This window comes from Perca flavescens, chromosome 12 (genome assembly GCF_004354835.1).
Source record: "Perca flavescens isolate YP-PL-M2 chromosome 12, PFLA_1.0, whole genome shotgun sequence".
Taxonomy (NCBI): domain Eukaryota; kingdom Metazoa; phylum Chordata; class Actinopteri; order Perciformes; family Percidae; genus Perca; species Perca flavescens.
The window spans coordinates 10,365,904-10,382,376 of NC_041342.1; the positions used below are offsets into that span (position 1 = coordinate 10,365,904).

Genomic DNA, 16,473 nt, shown 5'->3' on the forward strand with positions numbered 1-16,473 from the left:
GAGAGAGAGAGATTAGGCCTATTGCTTAATAACTTTTGTTTTCATATTTGTGTTTCATATTTGCCAAACATGTATATAATTAATATAAATCATCCTAATATTGTGTTAAAGTTATTAAAAATATATCATGTTTATTGTTTTTGTCCGAATATGTGGACAAATTGTATGTTGAGGCTTTGGCATTGTTGTTTAAACTTCTATGCCAATGAAGCCCCTTTGAATTAAATTTAATTGAGAGATAGAATGAGAATGACAATGAGAGAGAGAGAGAGAGAGAGAGAGAGAGAGAGAGAGAGAGAGAGAGACTGTTTTAACAACATATATGAGTGATGATAGACTTGTAGATGTTGTGTGGTCAAACTTGGTGTTATATATTGATAGCCTACTTAACCCTTATTTCTATAGAAATGTGATTAGAGGGAATTGTGTGTCATTGAACCTACAGGAAGCAGTCTAAGAAGTACCCTTTCGTAGCCTACTAAACTGTTGACTATATGAATGGTGATTCACCGAATGTGATGAGCAAACTGTTTTGCTTTTCTTTACCACCGCAGGGCGATTGCATCAGCATCAGCAAAACGTGGGTCAGAAAACGCGCTATGCTGCATTCATGTACTATCGGAAATTGTAGAGTTCATAATAGGCTACACTTAACAGTTTTCTTCCATTGCGTAATCACTATTTTGAAAGGAGGGACCGCTACACCCAATCAGCAGAAGACCTCAGACCCTTCGCAAAATGAAACACTCTCGCAAAAACTATACACTAATTTATAAAAAAACCCAACATATTTTGTTTATTTTGTTTGAACCAGTTACACACTGCTGTTGCTAACCTAAAACACTTTTAGCCATTCTACTTCTCAGTGATTAGAGTACTGTAAACGAAGTACACAGAGATAGTGCAAATGTACAATAAGTTCACCAAACACTACACAAGATATAATACAGACTGAAAATATAATTTATTTCTCTCCATGTACCCAAATCAGTCAACATGTCAACATGGAGAATGACAACAAAACATGTCGCAGTTTTCATACAGCTACTACTGTAGTGTGCATAACACTGTTAGCTCAGCAAACAACAGACAGACATAAAATACTGTATCCAGTACAGGTCACAATTACAGATTTTGTAAGTGCTAGACATTATCTCTTCGCGTAGCTGGATCTGGCCAGAGAATTTCATCAGCATCACAGGCGATATCTCCACATTGACAAGACAACGTGGGAAGAACCGTCTATAATGTCGAATCCATCCTTGCACAGCTGCAAGTCAACCTGTTCACAGGCGTCCTCCAAGGCCTGGACGGGTACCTCTTCCTCTACTTCCTTCTCCTCCTCTGTGGATTCCCCCCTTTCACCCTCCCTCTTCTTCTGACTGCTTAGATTTTCTGAACACATCATTGGTTAGTGTGGGGTGTGTGTTCACCATGATGAACACCATGGTGAACACGAGCGCATCAGAAGCACATCCGTACAACGCCTGCGCTTCGACCAATCGGAGCCTCTGCCGGGCTGTGACGTGCGGGGGATGTGTTGAATAATGGGCGGGGGGTGTGAAGCTATAAACTGGTCCCTCCATCAGGAAGCCCGGATAGACAGACTGGATCAATCTAACGTGAAGCAACCTACCGACCCTGCATCACTTTTCATCATGTCCGATATTGCGTCCATGTGAGTACATTCATATTTACTAGCTTATTAGAAAGTTAGACTAATAGGTTACTATTATAAATTTTGTTTATTATAGATTATATATATATATATGCTACTTTTGCTGTGACGCAGCCTGTGTTGATTTTCAATGTGTCACTGCAGTCTCCATCGCTTATTTTACAACAAGTGGAGGCTGTAATAGGCTACTTGAAATACCTTTAAATGTAGATAGGCTACACTCGGGCTATATGATTAAACTGCTAGATAACGTTAATTAAAAACGGGCTGAGCGAGCGCGCGGAGGACGATGTGACGCCCTTGATGATGCGGCTTTTTCACGGCCCACGTTGAAGTGACGACTTCAAGTTGGCTCCAGACACGGTTTAACCCTTCTGGCTCACCGATGGGACGGAAAACTCCAAACTGGGACTGGCTTGTCATGGCTCCGCCGTGACGTCACGTCTATGAACCCACAGACCCAACTCACAGAGGTGGCTTCTGTGTCGGTGTAACGCGTATCAGTTCTATTTTCTAAGCACAAACGGACATTTGAAAGAAAAAAAAAAATGGGTTCCAATATCCAATTTTTAATTTTTTTTCCGCCTTGACAAATTAAAAAATTGGATCTTAAACCTGTTTTTCCAATTTTCTGTTTTTATTCAAAGGATCAGAAATACAAAACTGCGTCTCCAATTATTCAATAGCCCTCGTTCCGCCTTGCTACGCCCCGCCCCCCACTCGAATCCATCATTCTCCAGCACCTCTGACCCCAAAGTCTATCAGTTTTTTATTTTGGTCCATATACAGTTAATGAACTGCATATTCTACAAAGTAGAAGAAGAGAATACCATTGCAGTATTGAATAATTGGAGCTCAGACGCAATTGTGTAATTTTCTCAATTTCTGATCCTCTGAATGAAAGACAGAAAATTGGAAAAACAGGTCAAAGATCCAATTATTTTATTTGTCAAGGTGGGAAAAAAAGAAAATTGGATATTTGAACCCATTTTTCTGTTTTTCCAAATGTCCGTTTGTGCTTAGAAAATTGAACTGATAAGCGTTTTGTTCTGCTGCTGTGACTTTTATTTGTACACGTGTAATTTCCCCTTGCGGGATTAATAAAGTATGCATTATTATTATTATTATTATTATTATTATTATTATGTTATATGGCTTTGCCGCACGATGAGAGAGACGCACAACTCTCCCCGAACGTCGCGAGACAGCCTGGGATGACCGCATGCTGGCATTGTGCTTATAGGCCAAAAAAAGTTCAAAACAAGATACAACACTAAGTACATCTACTCAATTACTGTAGGCCTACAATTTTGAGAATTTCCATTTATGCCACTGTCCAGCTGGCACACTGATGTGTTAGTTGGCACGTTCGCCTGTGCGCGCGCGCGCGCGCACACACACACACACACACACACACACACACACACACACACACACACACACACACACACACACACACACACACACAGTGTGTTACACCTGCACCTATAATGGGATAACCAAGTTACCCAAAGGTGTAAATATGTATCACCTATTTTATGGGTCATGCTTCTGAGCCACACTACACTAATAATCTTTTAAAGGTCCCATGACATGGTGCTCTTTGGATGCTTTTATATAGACCTTAGTGGTCCCCTAATACTGTATCTGAAGTCTCTTTTATATAGGCCTTAGTGGTCCCCTAATACTGTATCTGAAGTCTCTTTTATATAGACCTTAGTGGTCCCCTAATACTGTATCTGAAGTCTCTTTCCCGAAATTCAGCCTTGGTGCAGAATTCCAGCCACAGCCAGTCCCACAATGAGCTTTCCTTAGGATGTGCCATTTCTGTGCCTGTAGCTATTGAGGAGGAGAGAGGGAGGGGCAAGGTGGAAGGTGGGGGTGTGGCCTTGACCAACTGCTACTTTGCTTATTTGAAAGCCATGATGCCTCTCTCATGGGTTGGCCAAATTCTCTGGGCGGGCAAAAGCAGAGAAAGGGGAGGTTCCGGATCGGCCCACCTAAGCTTTCATTTTCTCAAAGGCAGAGCAGGATACCCAGGGCTCGGTTTACACCTATCACCATTTCTAGCCACTGGGGGACCATAGGCAGGCTGGGGGAACACATATTAATGTTAAAAAACCTCATAAAGTGAAATTTTCATGCCATGGGAACTTTAAGTATGTGTGTGTTTGGCTGTTAGTATTCTAGTAATGGTAGCATTTCTTAATATGTTGTTTGTGGTCAGTCTAACTTGTGTCTTTTTGTTTTACTATGCACATTAGTAAACAAAAGAGTTTCTAAACTTGTTAATAAGTTGTTAATACGTGTATGAATGCTCAAGGTTGGATTAAGATCCAAAGGCAAAGGGGTGGATAGATTCAACAGTAGAGCCCTCACATGTGCTTAATCGCATTGTTGGCACAATAATGTGTGTGTGTGTGTGTGTGTGTGTGTGTGTGTGTGTGTGTGTGTGTGTGTGTGTGTGTGTGTGTGTGTGTGTGTGTGTGAGAGATAAATATGCCCCCACCTCCCTTCTGTTGAATCAAATATTCCTGTTTATTTCCTTGTAACTGAATGCAGAATGAGGAAATGAGGTCACTGTGTTTACAGTGGGTGTGTATGATGTAAAGTATAGAAAGACCAAACACATAAAGCATAAATTCAGACACTGCATGCAGGCCAGGTGTCTACATACTTTTGGCCGTGTAGTGTGTTAAACGTTACAGAAAGTAAACGCTGTTGATACAAGAGCTTAGTACATAGGTGACAGATCTTTGTTTTTCTGACTCTCTCAGCGAAAGCTATGAGGAGTGTCGTACCACAGCTGATTGGCTGCGGTCCAACACACAGGTGCGGCCCACTGTGGGAATTGTCTGCGGTTCAGGTTTGGGGGGTCTGGCTGAGAAGATCAAGGACCCTCAGGTCTTCAAATACTGCGACATTCCCAACTTCCCCCGGAGCACAGGTATGCACAGCCTGCAACAGCTGTTAACATATATGTGTGTGCATGTTTGTGGGCTCTAAGCAAATGCAATGGGTGGCTAACTAAGTGTGTGTGTGTGTGTGTGTGTGTGTGTGTGTGTGTGTGTGTGTGTGTGTGTGTGTGTGTGTGTGTGTGTGTGTGTGTGTCTTTGTCTGTGTGTATGTCTGTCTGTGTGTGTGTGTGTGTGTGTGTGTGTGTGTGTGTGTGTGTGTGTGTGTGTGTGTGTTGCAGTGCATGGTCATGCTGGCCAGCTGGTGTTTGGAACTCTTAAAGGGAAGCCGTGTGTCTGCATGCAGGGCAGGTTCCACCTGTACGAGGGCCACCCCATCCAGAAGGTGAGTAGAGATTACCAGTCGTATGTTAACGGCTAGCAGTGGTGGAACAAGTACTCAGATCTAAGTTTACTTAGTACTTAGTACTAGGGCTGGGTATTGTCACTGATTTCCTGAATCAATTTAATTCTGATTTAGAAAGTCCCGATTAGGGGTGCAAGATATATCGACTCAGTATCGTTATCGCAACATCACGTTGCGCAATATTATATCGAAAGTATTTTGTTTATTTTGTGGAGCAATGCGTCCCGTCCATTGGCTGTGTGGCTTAGTTGTGTTTTGATTTAGAGCCCGCTTGAAACGCTAAAATTATCATGTTTCATTGGCCAGTTACTGTGCCACTTGCACGTCAGCGCACGGGTCCACTACGTGACAAACCCTATGGAGCGTAATAACTCCAAGTCCAAATAACTCGTAATGTTTTGTTTTTTTCTTTAACTCAAAAGTGAGGTATAATGTCATATAAATAAGGTTTATTGAACATGAAGAAAAAAAAGTTCAAGGGTTAAACTCAGCCCTGCAAAGTACCAATACCACGATTATGGAATACACGGTATTCCATTTACCAACTTTTCCCCTGGAACCTAAGTTTTGTTGATAATCTACTGTAGGTTTTTATCTATTCAGCTGGTGTGTGGACACAGTGTGCACAGTTGGAGATATCAGGGTGCTTGTTCGATGAGAAGCCACCTGTTCAACCACCTCAGACAGAACATCCACTGCAGTAAACATGCAAACATCTTCTCATCACTGACATTATGTAATGCTCTGTGTACTGTCAACTACTTGACGTGCAGATTAAGTTCCCTCCCTTTTGAGCAAGGGTGTCAAACTCAGTTTATGAAATGAGAATCTCAATAAGGGCCAGACATGTAGTTTATTGACATGCTTTTATTTAACCGAAAAAGTAAAATATCTTTGATTCTATTAATTCATATGCCGACTCAAATTCTGCTTTGTGCGAAAAACAGTGCGAAAAACAGTGCGAAATTTGCAAGGGCCTTGAGTTTGACACGTGCTTTTGAGAAACACGCATTTTGCATTCTGTCCCCTTATCTTTGTTTCAAGCAAGGTTTGTGCAGCTGGCATGCACGTGATTCTTATATTTTTGCACCATTAAAACCCTAGCTCTAGCAGTCATTTTATTCATAAATCGTATTATAGTGTGTGCAAGTGTTTCACATTATCTTGTGTTCTCCAGATCACGCTGCCCATGCGTGTCTTCAAGCTGATGGGCGTGGAGACGGTCATCCTGACCAACGCGGCTGGAGGCCTCAACCAGGACTACAAAGTGGGAGACGTCATGATCCTCAAGGACCACATCAACATGCCTGGGTTCGCTGGAATCACCCCGCTGGCTGGACCAAATGATGAGAGGTAGGTAGAGGAGAGGAGAGGAGAGGAGAGGAGAGGAGACGGATGGACATCAGATGGATGGTTCTATGAGGGCAGATACTGTTAATACTGAGGTTGCTTATGAGTAATACTTTTACATTCAAAGTTGACGTGTTTAGTGCGTAAAACAACCAGTATTTCCACATCATATGCAAAGGTTTTGGCCTGGAATATTTTAAATTTGTCATCAAATCAAAAAGTAATTATTATTATTATTATTATTAAAGTTTATTTAGATAGGGACGGATACAAAAAAATATAGATAAGCTTAAACAGTCATCTGATAAATGTATCATAGTGTTTTTAGCTGAAGCTAATTCGAGACACTTGTCCCTAGTAGGGCTTTTGGTTAAAAATAAAAATACAGATTAACCTTATTTAAATAATAATATTTGAAGTCGTAGTCATAGTTGTCTTGACTCATTCTTCTTTTTAAATGACTAAGCTGTCATTTAAAAAGTCCCCCCCCACCATATTGTATTCATTTATTTTCTTTGTTCTTCCTCCCACACAAAACTGCCACACTTCAGCCCTGGAGCGGCGATAAGCTGAGTCATTGTTAATAAAAGCACCTATTGTTTTCCATGGCCGGAGGCTTTAACACGCATCAAAACTCTTTAACATGTCTTGTAGCTTCAGAGCAGAAGTCTGTCTAAAGTCAGAGCAGTCTTTTCAAATCCATGAACTGCAGGAGTGACCTGTATGTGGACATTACAAATCTTCCATGCCCAGTGTTCACAAGTACTGTCTTTGGTTGTCCTCATGAGGACATGAAGCAATCTCAGGAACTTGGTGTATTGCTTTAATGTTACCTGAGTCATTTAGGGGGAATTTTCGAAGTAATTTTATAGCCCAGCTGTATGGTTGACTCAACACTGTCCTCCCCCTTTCAGGTTTGGCGTCCGTTTCCCCTGCATGTCTGATGCCTACGACCGCGAGCTGCGTCAGTTGGCCCATGATGTGGCATCAGAGCTGGGCTACGACAACTTCCTGCGGGAGGGGGTGTACTGCTTCCTGGGAGGTCCCTCCTTCGAAACCATCGCTGAGTGCCGCATGCTGCACAGTCTGGGCGCAGATGCTGTTGGTGAGTCTGAAATTTCTCACACACACACACGCGTTGGTTTCACTATCTTTTGTGGGGATGGTCAACCATAACCTGATTCGAACCCTAATCCTAAAACCAAGTCTTAACCCTCAAACAGCCATTTAACCTTGTGGGGTCCAGCATTTTGGGCCCCGCAAGGCTGTGCAGACCCCACAAGTATACTGTATTCCCCGGTTTTTGGACCCCACGAATATAGTAAAACAAGCCCACACATACACACACAATGTACACACAAATAATTGCAATTGAATATAGTTGAAAACTCCCTAGACCCTAACCTCAACCATCCCAACTACATATTTAAAGGGACAGTTCACCCCAAAATCAATAATAAATACATTTTCCTCTTTACCTGTAGTGCTGTAGTCTAGATTGTTTTGGTGTGAGTATGAAATTAGATCGCAGTTTCATGTAGGAACTACAGTATGGCAGAAAGAAAATAGTTCCTACATGAAAGTGGTCACAACCAGGTCTGTGAATTATATTGAGTAATGATTTCTGCAAAGAGACATTACTGTTGAGTTTTTCAAATGTATTTTGATGGCGCATTGAGCACCACAAGCTGAGTGCCATATAGTTCCGTTATATTGGAGAGAAGGCAGACGGTGTGATGTGACTAACTTTATGACCAACACATCATTTTATCACAGGATGAGTCTTTCGACACCTCACTTTTAAGCAACTTCAAAGTTTTTATGTTGCAAAGTTTGTATAAAGCAGGATGTTGCCCTCATAAATTATATATATATATATATATATATATATATATATATAGGGCTGTCAAAATTAACGCGTTAATTTTTTAATATTTAACTCGTTAAAAAAAATTAACGAAATTAACGCAGCTGTGTTTGTTTACTTCATGTGGCGACTGAGAAACGTAATACGTCTCCATAACAGCAGGCGGCGCTACTCGGTATTGTTGCCCAAGTAATGAAAACCGGCAGCTGATTGGACGAACGCGTCACATGGGTTTGTTTTCTCCGGATGTTGAGAGCTGAGAGCCAGACTGTCATGGCGGCCGTTCAGAATACGATCTCATATTGTACTAAAATAGTTCACTGAAACATGTTTCTGAAAACATTTTAAGCGAGAAATAAGCCGTGCAGTTGCTGAATCTGTCTTCATTTCAGCTTAACAAAGGTCAGTTTAAAAGATTTTCGTCAGATTTTGAGAGACTAGTCACCTCATTGCGCTCGCCATTTCCGGGTGATTCCCGACTGCCCTGCCGCCGACTGAACATAGGCTCGTTGGAGATGAACTGAACTCTCGGCTCGTTGGAGATAAACTGCTCCTCGCCTGTAAAGTAGACGAGAGCAGGCGACAGCAGCCGGGGACGGTGACAAAAATCTGCTCTCAAGTCAGACAGTTTCTAGCCGTTTCCAGCAGCCTTCAGCAGGACTAAATAAGCCAAATTGTTGCTGCTGTTGTTCTGAAAGATATTAAACATTCTGAACTTAGCAGAACCTTTCCTTGTTTGTTTTTTTCTTCATATTTGCAAAGTTAAGTGATTTAGCATTTAAATATCCATTATTACAAGCTTCAGTCTCAATTTAAAAACGCGATTAATCGCGATTAATTACAGCAAATTGTGCAGTTAATTAGTTAATTTTTTTTAATCGATTGACAGCCCTAATATATATATATATATATATATATATATATATATATATATATATATATATATATATATATATATATATGTATGTGAATTACAAAGTTCATTTAAATTGCAAGTAAATATTTGTACATTCCCAGTATATAGTGAGATCAGTTGACCAATCCAAATGAACTGCATGTTGAAAGTTACCATAAACAAAAAAGTTACCATAAAAAATACTGAGAAATGCTTGATGTAAGGTCATAAAACTCAGTCCGAGTCTGACTTTTTCCCGTCTTGACGTTCTGACAAAATCAAACGTGTTTGATGTTATCGTAAGTTTCAGGTCTTTGTACTGAAGTTAAATCATGCAAACATTGTTAACAACCAATGGGTGCGCTCCCTCCAGCACCAAACAGGAAGCAGCAACCTGAGTAGAGCTGGTGTTGTTTATGGCTGCAATGGTGCTGCGCTAAGCTAAACGCTAAATCATCCAGCAGAGATTTACCGCCAGGTAAACGCAGACCTCTGGGTACTGGCGGCATTCATCTGCATCTACGGCAGAACAGAAAATCGCCAAACTTTCCCTGAAGTTAACGCTAGCAGTAGTTTGCAAGCTTGGTTACATTTTTCAAAAACAAATCAAGTTGTAGTCTTGCAAATTGTGACACTGCAAGATCCCCATTTTTAACAAAATCTTCTAGTCTGTGACCAAAAACTCACAGATACATAATGACAGATTGTCTTTGGATGTGACATGGTGTCAGACTTGAATCTTTTTAAAGTATTTTCAGAGTCTTCTAGTGTAGTGATCTTCAACAGGGGGTCTGAAAATATTAACATGAGTCCAACATATTATTAGCAAAGGTAAATCAAACTATAACTCTAAAACAACAACAACCTCAACAACATTGATATGGTTACTGGCCTGTAAGGTATGGTATCCATCAGTTAAGCTTATGGTTTCACTGTGTGTTTAACATTAAAACATGATGATATATGAATATGTAAATAATTTTAATAGCTTCGTGCAGGGGTCTTCAATGTTTTTTAGGCCAAGGACCCCTTAGCTGAAAAAGAGACGGCGCAGGGGACGCCGATTTATCTTCGCTAATAATATGTTGGACCCATGTTTATGTATATTCTCAGACATTAAGTTTTGAACTTGTTTTTAAGTGAATAAACAATAACTTGGGGCCCCCCTCCAGTAACTCTGAGGACCCCCTAAGGGTCCTGGACCCCCTGTTGAAGATCTCTGGCTCAGTGTTATAGGGCACCATAAAAGGTATAGGCTTTAGGCCACCCTACACGTTATTGTAGGCCCAGTTTATTATGCAACTCAATTAAATACAATATATGTAGTAGGGGGTCCATGCTACATCTCTCTTTCAGGTTAGGGGTCCTTGGCCTAAAACACATTGAAGACCCCTGTTCTAGTGTATGGTAGGCATTAAAGCTGTAATCGGGCCTTAAAAGTTAGGCCAGGCAAAATTTGTACATTTTGACTGACAGCTTTGTAAAAGCTTGAACCCGTTTACAGCCCAACATTATTCAAATGTGAGCACGCACACCGCTCTTTTGCCCTTTGGTCATTCTCATTTTTTAACATCATTTATTGATGACTAACGTAGGCTATAGGCTACTTGGAAGTTGGAACAAAGAAATAAAATCAGTCCTCCAGAGGCCAGCCTCCGTTTCACCTCCTCAGGATCCATATTTGCACTAATTGAAACGCATCACCTGACCGCTCATTTACCAGTGCAAGCCCGAGCCCGTGTAAAATGAGAAATGAGAAATGAAGACCGAACCCATCAGGTCCCGTCGGGTCCCGGTAGGCATACCTAACAGGGACACTTACTAACGTTGGAATATTTGCAGCGTAACTTCTCACCTCCTCTTTGTGTTTGCTGCAGGGATGAGCACTGTGCACGAGGTTATCGTCGCCCGCCACGCCGGGATGCGTGTCTTCGCCCTGTCCTTAATCAGCAACCGCTCGGTGATGGACTACGACAGCCAGGAGAAGGCCAACCACGAGGAAGTGCTGGAAACGGGCATGATGAGGGCCGAGCAGCTGGAGAAGCTGGTGTCCACCATGGTGACCCGGCTGGAGCCCATCGACAACAATGCCTTCTGAACATGTGACTGACGCAGGCTCCATCTCCGCCACACAGCACGCCCCCCCCCCCCTGCATGGGTTTGCTACTTACTACATAAAATAAGTTTCTTTGCTTTGTTTCCACTGACTGTTACTTTAAGTCTAGTCTTAAAAAATTCCTGGAAACTGGTCCATTTTCTTTCTACACTCCTCTGTCAACATCGTTTACATTTTTTTTTTAAGTGTATAGATATTTAATTTGAAATTTTCTGACAAATGCCCTGCCGTGATGTCTTATTGTATTCAGCTGACTGTTTCAGTGAAACAGTATTGATTGTAAATTCTAAAGTAGTAGTTTTTAAATTAAATATACATATTTATTATTCTTTTAGGTTCTTTTACATTCCCAGATATCAGATAACTAATATGAATACAGAGATATTCACATTATTTAATGTAGAACACAAGCACATCACTCAAGTCTTAATGAGATTACGGCGGAAATGTGGGAATAATAATTTCATAACGGTATAAAATGTTTACCGTTTATAAAATGTTATGAAATATTTATACTAAATATATTTAACTGGTGTTTTTATTTGCTTTGATAATATATTGACAGTTTATGAACAGTTGGTGAAAAGGGATTATAACCTGCATGGGACAGTTACCAGAGTCAAAATCTCCTTCCATGTCTAATCACTGTTAGCAGACTGGGATCTGTGCTTTCAGAAGTACTGTACTAAACACTATGTATGGATCTACTTTTACAATAAAATGATTCAACTTTAAAGCAATGTGGCTTTGTGTGAGTTTTTTTTCCCCCTTACAGATGCAGGGTTTTTAACCACCCCTAAAATCCACCTTCAGTTCTGTTATTTCATTTTGGCAGGTACAAACTTTCTCCTGACTTTCCCCATGTCTCATCTACTTCTTGTCAAGTTAGTGGTTTGCACATCCCACAATGCAGCTTACTGTACTCCAATATAGCATTTGTACAATCCATTGTATAGCAACATAATCTCGCTTTCTCGCCTCAAAGTTGACATCCTCTGGACGCTGTGTATCATGGAGCTTTGACGTTCACCATTGGGTTTAGTGCCCTCACTCACCATTGTAGACTCAAAACTCAAAAGAAACGGCTATTAATCTGCTGCCACAAAGTTGGAAGTGCAAAATTGTCTAAAATATCACTGTTTACTGTAGCATTAAGATTTACACTGATTAGCTCCTAAAGGGCCTTTTCTGCCCAAATCATGAAAAACAGCAACAAACCAACGCTACAGGAGACGTGTCTGTATGAATAAAACATATTTAAAAAGACTGATTATTTATCTACAGGAATGAGGCCAGAAATGCAAACTGTATCCCTAACATCTGTCTCCTAACTGTCTGCCGATAAAGCACAACATGCTAATTCACAACGTCAGCTTCCCAGGAAAAGAACGTCAACAAATCCATCAAGATGGTGTTCCCAGCTGTCCTCGCTGAGAGAGAACACCATCATGATAGTTGACATTTTTACTGTCGGTTTGTCCTTTCACCTTATCAGCCATGTTTTTCTTTTCTGCCCACTCACTCCACTGACATGGATACTCCAGTCTACACTCCAGTCTACACTCACAAACTTGAACCACTGCCATTTGTCCCCTTCCTCCTCCTCTTCCTCCAAAAAGAAAAAAAAGAAACATTTTCCATGATGCTCAGGCACCGTTGTTTATGGCTATACAAGGCTGTAAGAAATGCCTGTTTCCCTGCAGGGAATGAGCAGGTCACTAATGGCTACACACAGAGACACACACACACACACACACACACACACACACACACACACACCTTTAAACTCCTTGCTTGTTTAAACTGACCTTAAAGTCAAAGACCTGTTTGACTGTGCTACCTTCACACAAGTGCACACTCATTAGAATGAGTGTGAATGAGTGTGCACTTACACTTATCTAACACAACTATTATACAATATGAAATTTAAGTCCTGAAGCACTAGGTATGTTTTCGTGAAGCTCTCCAAACTAAAACGTTGCAGTACATGTCAAATGTGAAGGCTGCTCTTTCAATCATGTATGAAAAAGGAAGTGTCTCTGGCTCGGATCACTGCTGCAGAACATACTGTTCGAGAGCAGTGTTTGCACTGTACAACTTTACTACCTGTGTAACCCTTTCAACCCCAAACTAAACCCACGTTGAGCGTTAGAGACATTATTAAACCACACAAACTATAGAAAGTATGAAGGAACTATGGAAGGGATTCTGATGAAGATGTAACCCTACATCGAAACGTTAGTCACTGATATGCACCTTAAGAAATAAAACTATTAAGTAAGAAGACATCTGTGTTGCACCATGTGTTGTTACTTTATGGAAAGTACACTTAAAACGTCAGCAAGACCACAACAAAGACTAGTACTGGGTTAAAATAATCAATTCTCTATAAAATCCATCTTTGTTTGTGTTGATCTGATTATTGATTCATAAAATCTAGAAATCAATCTTTTAATATCTGCCTTTTCACCATGGATGGATAAGTAAAAAGGACTCCAGACCCTGGTTTATAATCTTCACCTCTCTCGTCTTTATTCTGTCTGAAGTGCAAGTGTAAGGAAGAAGAGAGCACTTTAGTTACTATGTTCCTAACAGCTGCTTTACTTGCTGAAGGATTCAGTTTTTATGACTTCTGAAGCAAATAAAAAAGCCCAAAAAATGAAGAGAGTCAGTTATTAATTTACTTTCTATTATACAATACAAGTCAATATTCCTAACTGGAGACAAATACAAGTGGAATGTGTTTGTATAGCGCTAAACATAGAAACATAATTAGGGGAAATCCTTATCTACTTGGTAAATAATGAGCTGTCTAAAAATGAGAGAAAGTTCTCTTGCAAGTAACAACCTGCAACACCTACACGCCTAACTCATAAAAGTCTCCCAAGCCTCTGGGGATAAGAAGAAAACAGCTACTGTACCTTCACTGTGGTTTTCTCTCATCTTGATACTGTTGACTCACATTTTCCTGGAAGATTAGCCAAGATGAAGTGCTGCCTCATTTTGGCTTGATTGTATTGACATGTCCAATCCGTAGGACTTCAACTGAGCTTAACAAAACACACTAACCTGTCAAACATACTGACCGACAACTCAAAAAAAAAAAAAAAAAAAGGTACTCCATGCAAAAAGTTAAAGGGGTGATACAATGATTATATAGGGTATTTAACACTGTTCCTTAAGATCTCCTAATATGTTATGTAACATTGGTTGGGCTGAAAATTGCCCAAATGCTATTTTATTAGGCCCTTAACTACCCTATGAATAAGGCTCTATTTGGAACAAGAGCTTTTCTTCCAAATATGGTATGCTCATGAATATTTAGATGAGCTGCACGCTGATTGGTTTGAGCGAACCACATAGAAACACATTGAAGACTCAACAGCAGGTCTCATATTTCAGACACTGCAAAGTTATACATTGTTTGTCGGGGCTATTTCGTTATTAAATTCACTTCTGAGACTTTTTTAAGCGAGAAATCAACTATATAAAGCTCAAATATGGGCCGTTTCTGTAGGAATATTAAAACTATGTCACACGATGTGAGGGTGCGCCTCCTTCAGTTCAAGATTATGCATCGCTTCTATTGGACTCCCTCCAGATTGTTTAGAATTGGTCTGAAAGACACACCAAATTGTTGGAAGTGTAAGACAGAAGACGGCCAATTACTTCATGTCCTATGGTCCTGCAATAAGGTCCAGGCCTATGTTGGATTGCAGGGACCCAGGTTCCATTCAGCCCAAGAATATTTGTTCTGTGAGATGGGATGTATAAGCACATCATTTTAATGATAGCCAGACAGATTGGGTTTGTGAGATGGCTAGGGTGGCGGTGTTTACATTTTTTTCATATAAACAGTTTGCCAGATTCTATACTAGAAAATGGGTAAGGTACCTGAGCTGTCTGGAGGGCTCCTAAGAAGCTTTGTGCTGGGGAGAGATGTGTACAATGGGCTTATGGTGCTGTCATTTATACATATGTTTATTTGGTTTATTGCCTATTTTGTTACTGTTTTGTTATTATCACGAATATTGTAGTTACTTTGTAATCTTTCCTTGATTTTAGTATGGGCGGGTGGTGATGACAAAGGGGGGGATAAGTTCATGTTTCGAGTTGTATGTTTTATACGTTGTTAAAATAAATGAAAATGGGGAAAGTACTTACGCTTTCTGGAGGGCTCCTAAGAAGCTTTGTGCTGTGGAGAGACACATGTTGTATGTTCCTTTGTGTTATCACATATATTGTTTTTTTAAGATTTATTTATTAGGACAATGCACATTAATCAACATTTCTGTAAATGTGCCAGGGTTAGCCAGTTCGCTCATCCGTAACTGTAGTCCTTGTTACCTAGATGATTCTCAGGTGTCTATTTTGTTATTATTTTATTGTATTTGTCTTGCGTATTATGGTTATTATTTTATCTTGACTTCATTTTTGTGTAAGGAAGCGAACCTAAGTTGACAACCGAGGCCTGCTGCATATGTGGTGATGATGAGTGGTGGTGGTGGTGGTGGGGGTGTTTAGGAAGGGGGGTGATGTGTTCGTGTTGTATACTGTATGGTTTGAACTTTGTTCAAAACAATAAAGAGCTGGACGATATGGAGAAAATCTGATATCACGATATTTTTGACCAAATACCTCGATGTCGATATTGCGGTGATATTGTGGGGATGACAATTGGTGCTTTCACAAAATATTTTCACAATGAGATTTGAGATAAATAATCATCAGTAATGTGAATATATAGACTAAGTGGGTAAAGGCAAATAAAACAGCTAGAATACTCTGGTAAGTTCAGAAAAGTACATCACTTTACTGTACTGTAATGCAGCCTTAAAACCAGGAAAAGACAACACTTAAGCCATTTACGATATTACGACATCTAAAATCTAAGACAATATCTAGTCAAAAATAGGGCTGCACAATTAATCGCAATTTTATTGAAATCGCAATATAGACTAGCGTAATATCCAATTTGCAAGGAGGCACAATATTTGTCAAAGGCTAAATATGTGTCAAACTGTTCTGAATGAAGTAATGTGGTGCTGCAGAGACGTCCCAATTCCTTTGCTGCGTGTCATCCCCTCTCTCTCTCTCCCCCTTTCCTGTCTATCCACTATCGAATAAAGGGAAAAGCCCCCAAAAAATTATCTAAAAAAATAAAAATAAAAAAATCTTTGTCTGGTCTAGACCTACTCTATCTGTAAAGTGTCCTGAGATAACTCCTGTTATGATTCAACGCTTTT

The 16,473-nt window shown here is 40.3% G+C and overlaps 1 protein-coding gene across 1 annotated transcript; it reads left to right on the forward strand.

Moving 5' to 3' along the window:
* The first annotated feature begins 1,573 nt into the window (after window positions 1–1,573).
* pnp5b (purine nucleoside phosphorylase 5b) lies at window positions 1,574–11,963 on the forward strand. The gene is made up of 6 exons (XM_028593920.1): window positions 1,574–1,678; window positions 4,456–4,625; window positions 4,875–4,978; window positions 6,177–6,352; window positions 7,264–7,454; window positions 10,989–11,963. Exons 1-6 carry the CDS (start codon window positions 1,659–1,661, stop codon window positions 11,207–11,209), a joined length of 882 nt encoding a protein of 293 aa, XP_028449721.1. The 5' UTR covers window positions 1,574–1,658; the 3' UTR covers window positions 11,210–11,963.
* The last annotated feature ends 4,510 nt before the right edge of the window (window positions 11,964–16,473 follow it).

What these genes read in the sequence shown, in the direction of transcription:
- pnp5b (XM_028593920.1), top strand. Translation starts at nt 1,659, where the DNA reads ATGTCCGATATTGCGTCCAT. An exon ending in ATGTCCGATATTGCGTCCAT is followed by an intron (nt 1,679 to 4,455) that starts GTGAGTACATTC and finishes TGACTCTCTCAG; the next exon opens with CGAAAGCTATGAGGAGTGTC. An exon ending in TCTGGGCGCAGATGCTGTTG is followed by an intron (nt 7,455 to 10,988) that starts GTGAGTCTGAAA and finishes TGTTTGCTGCAG; the next exon opens with GGATGAGCACTGTGCACGAG.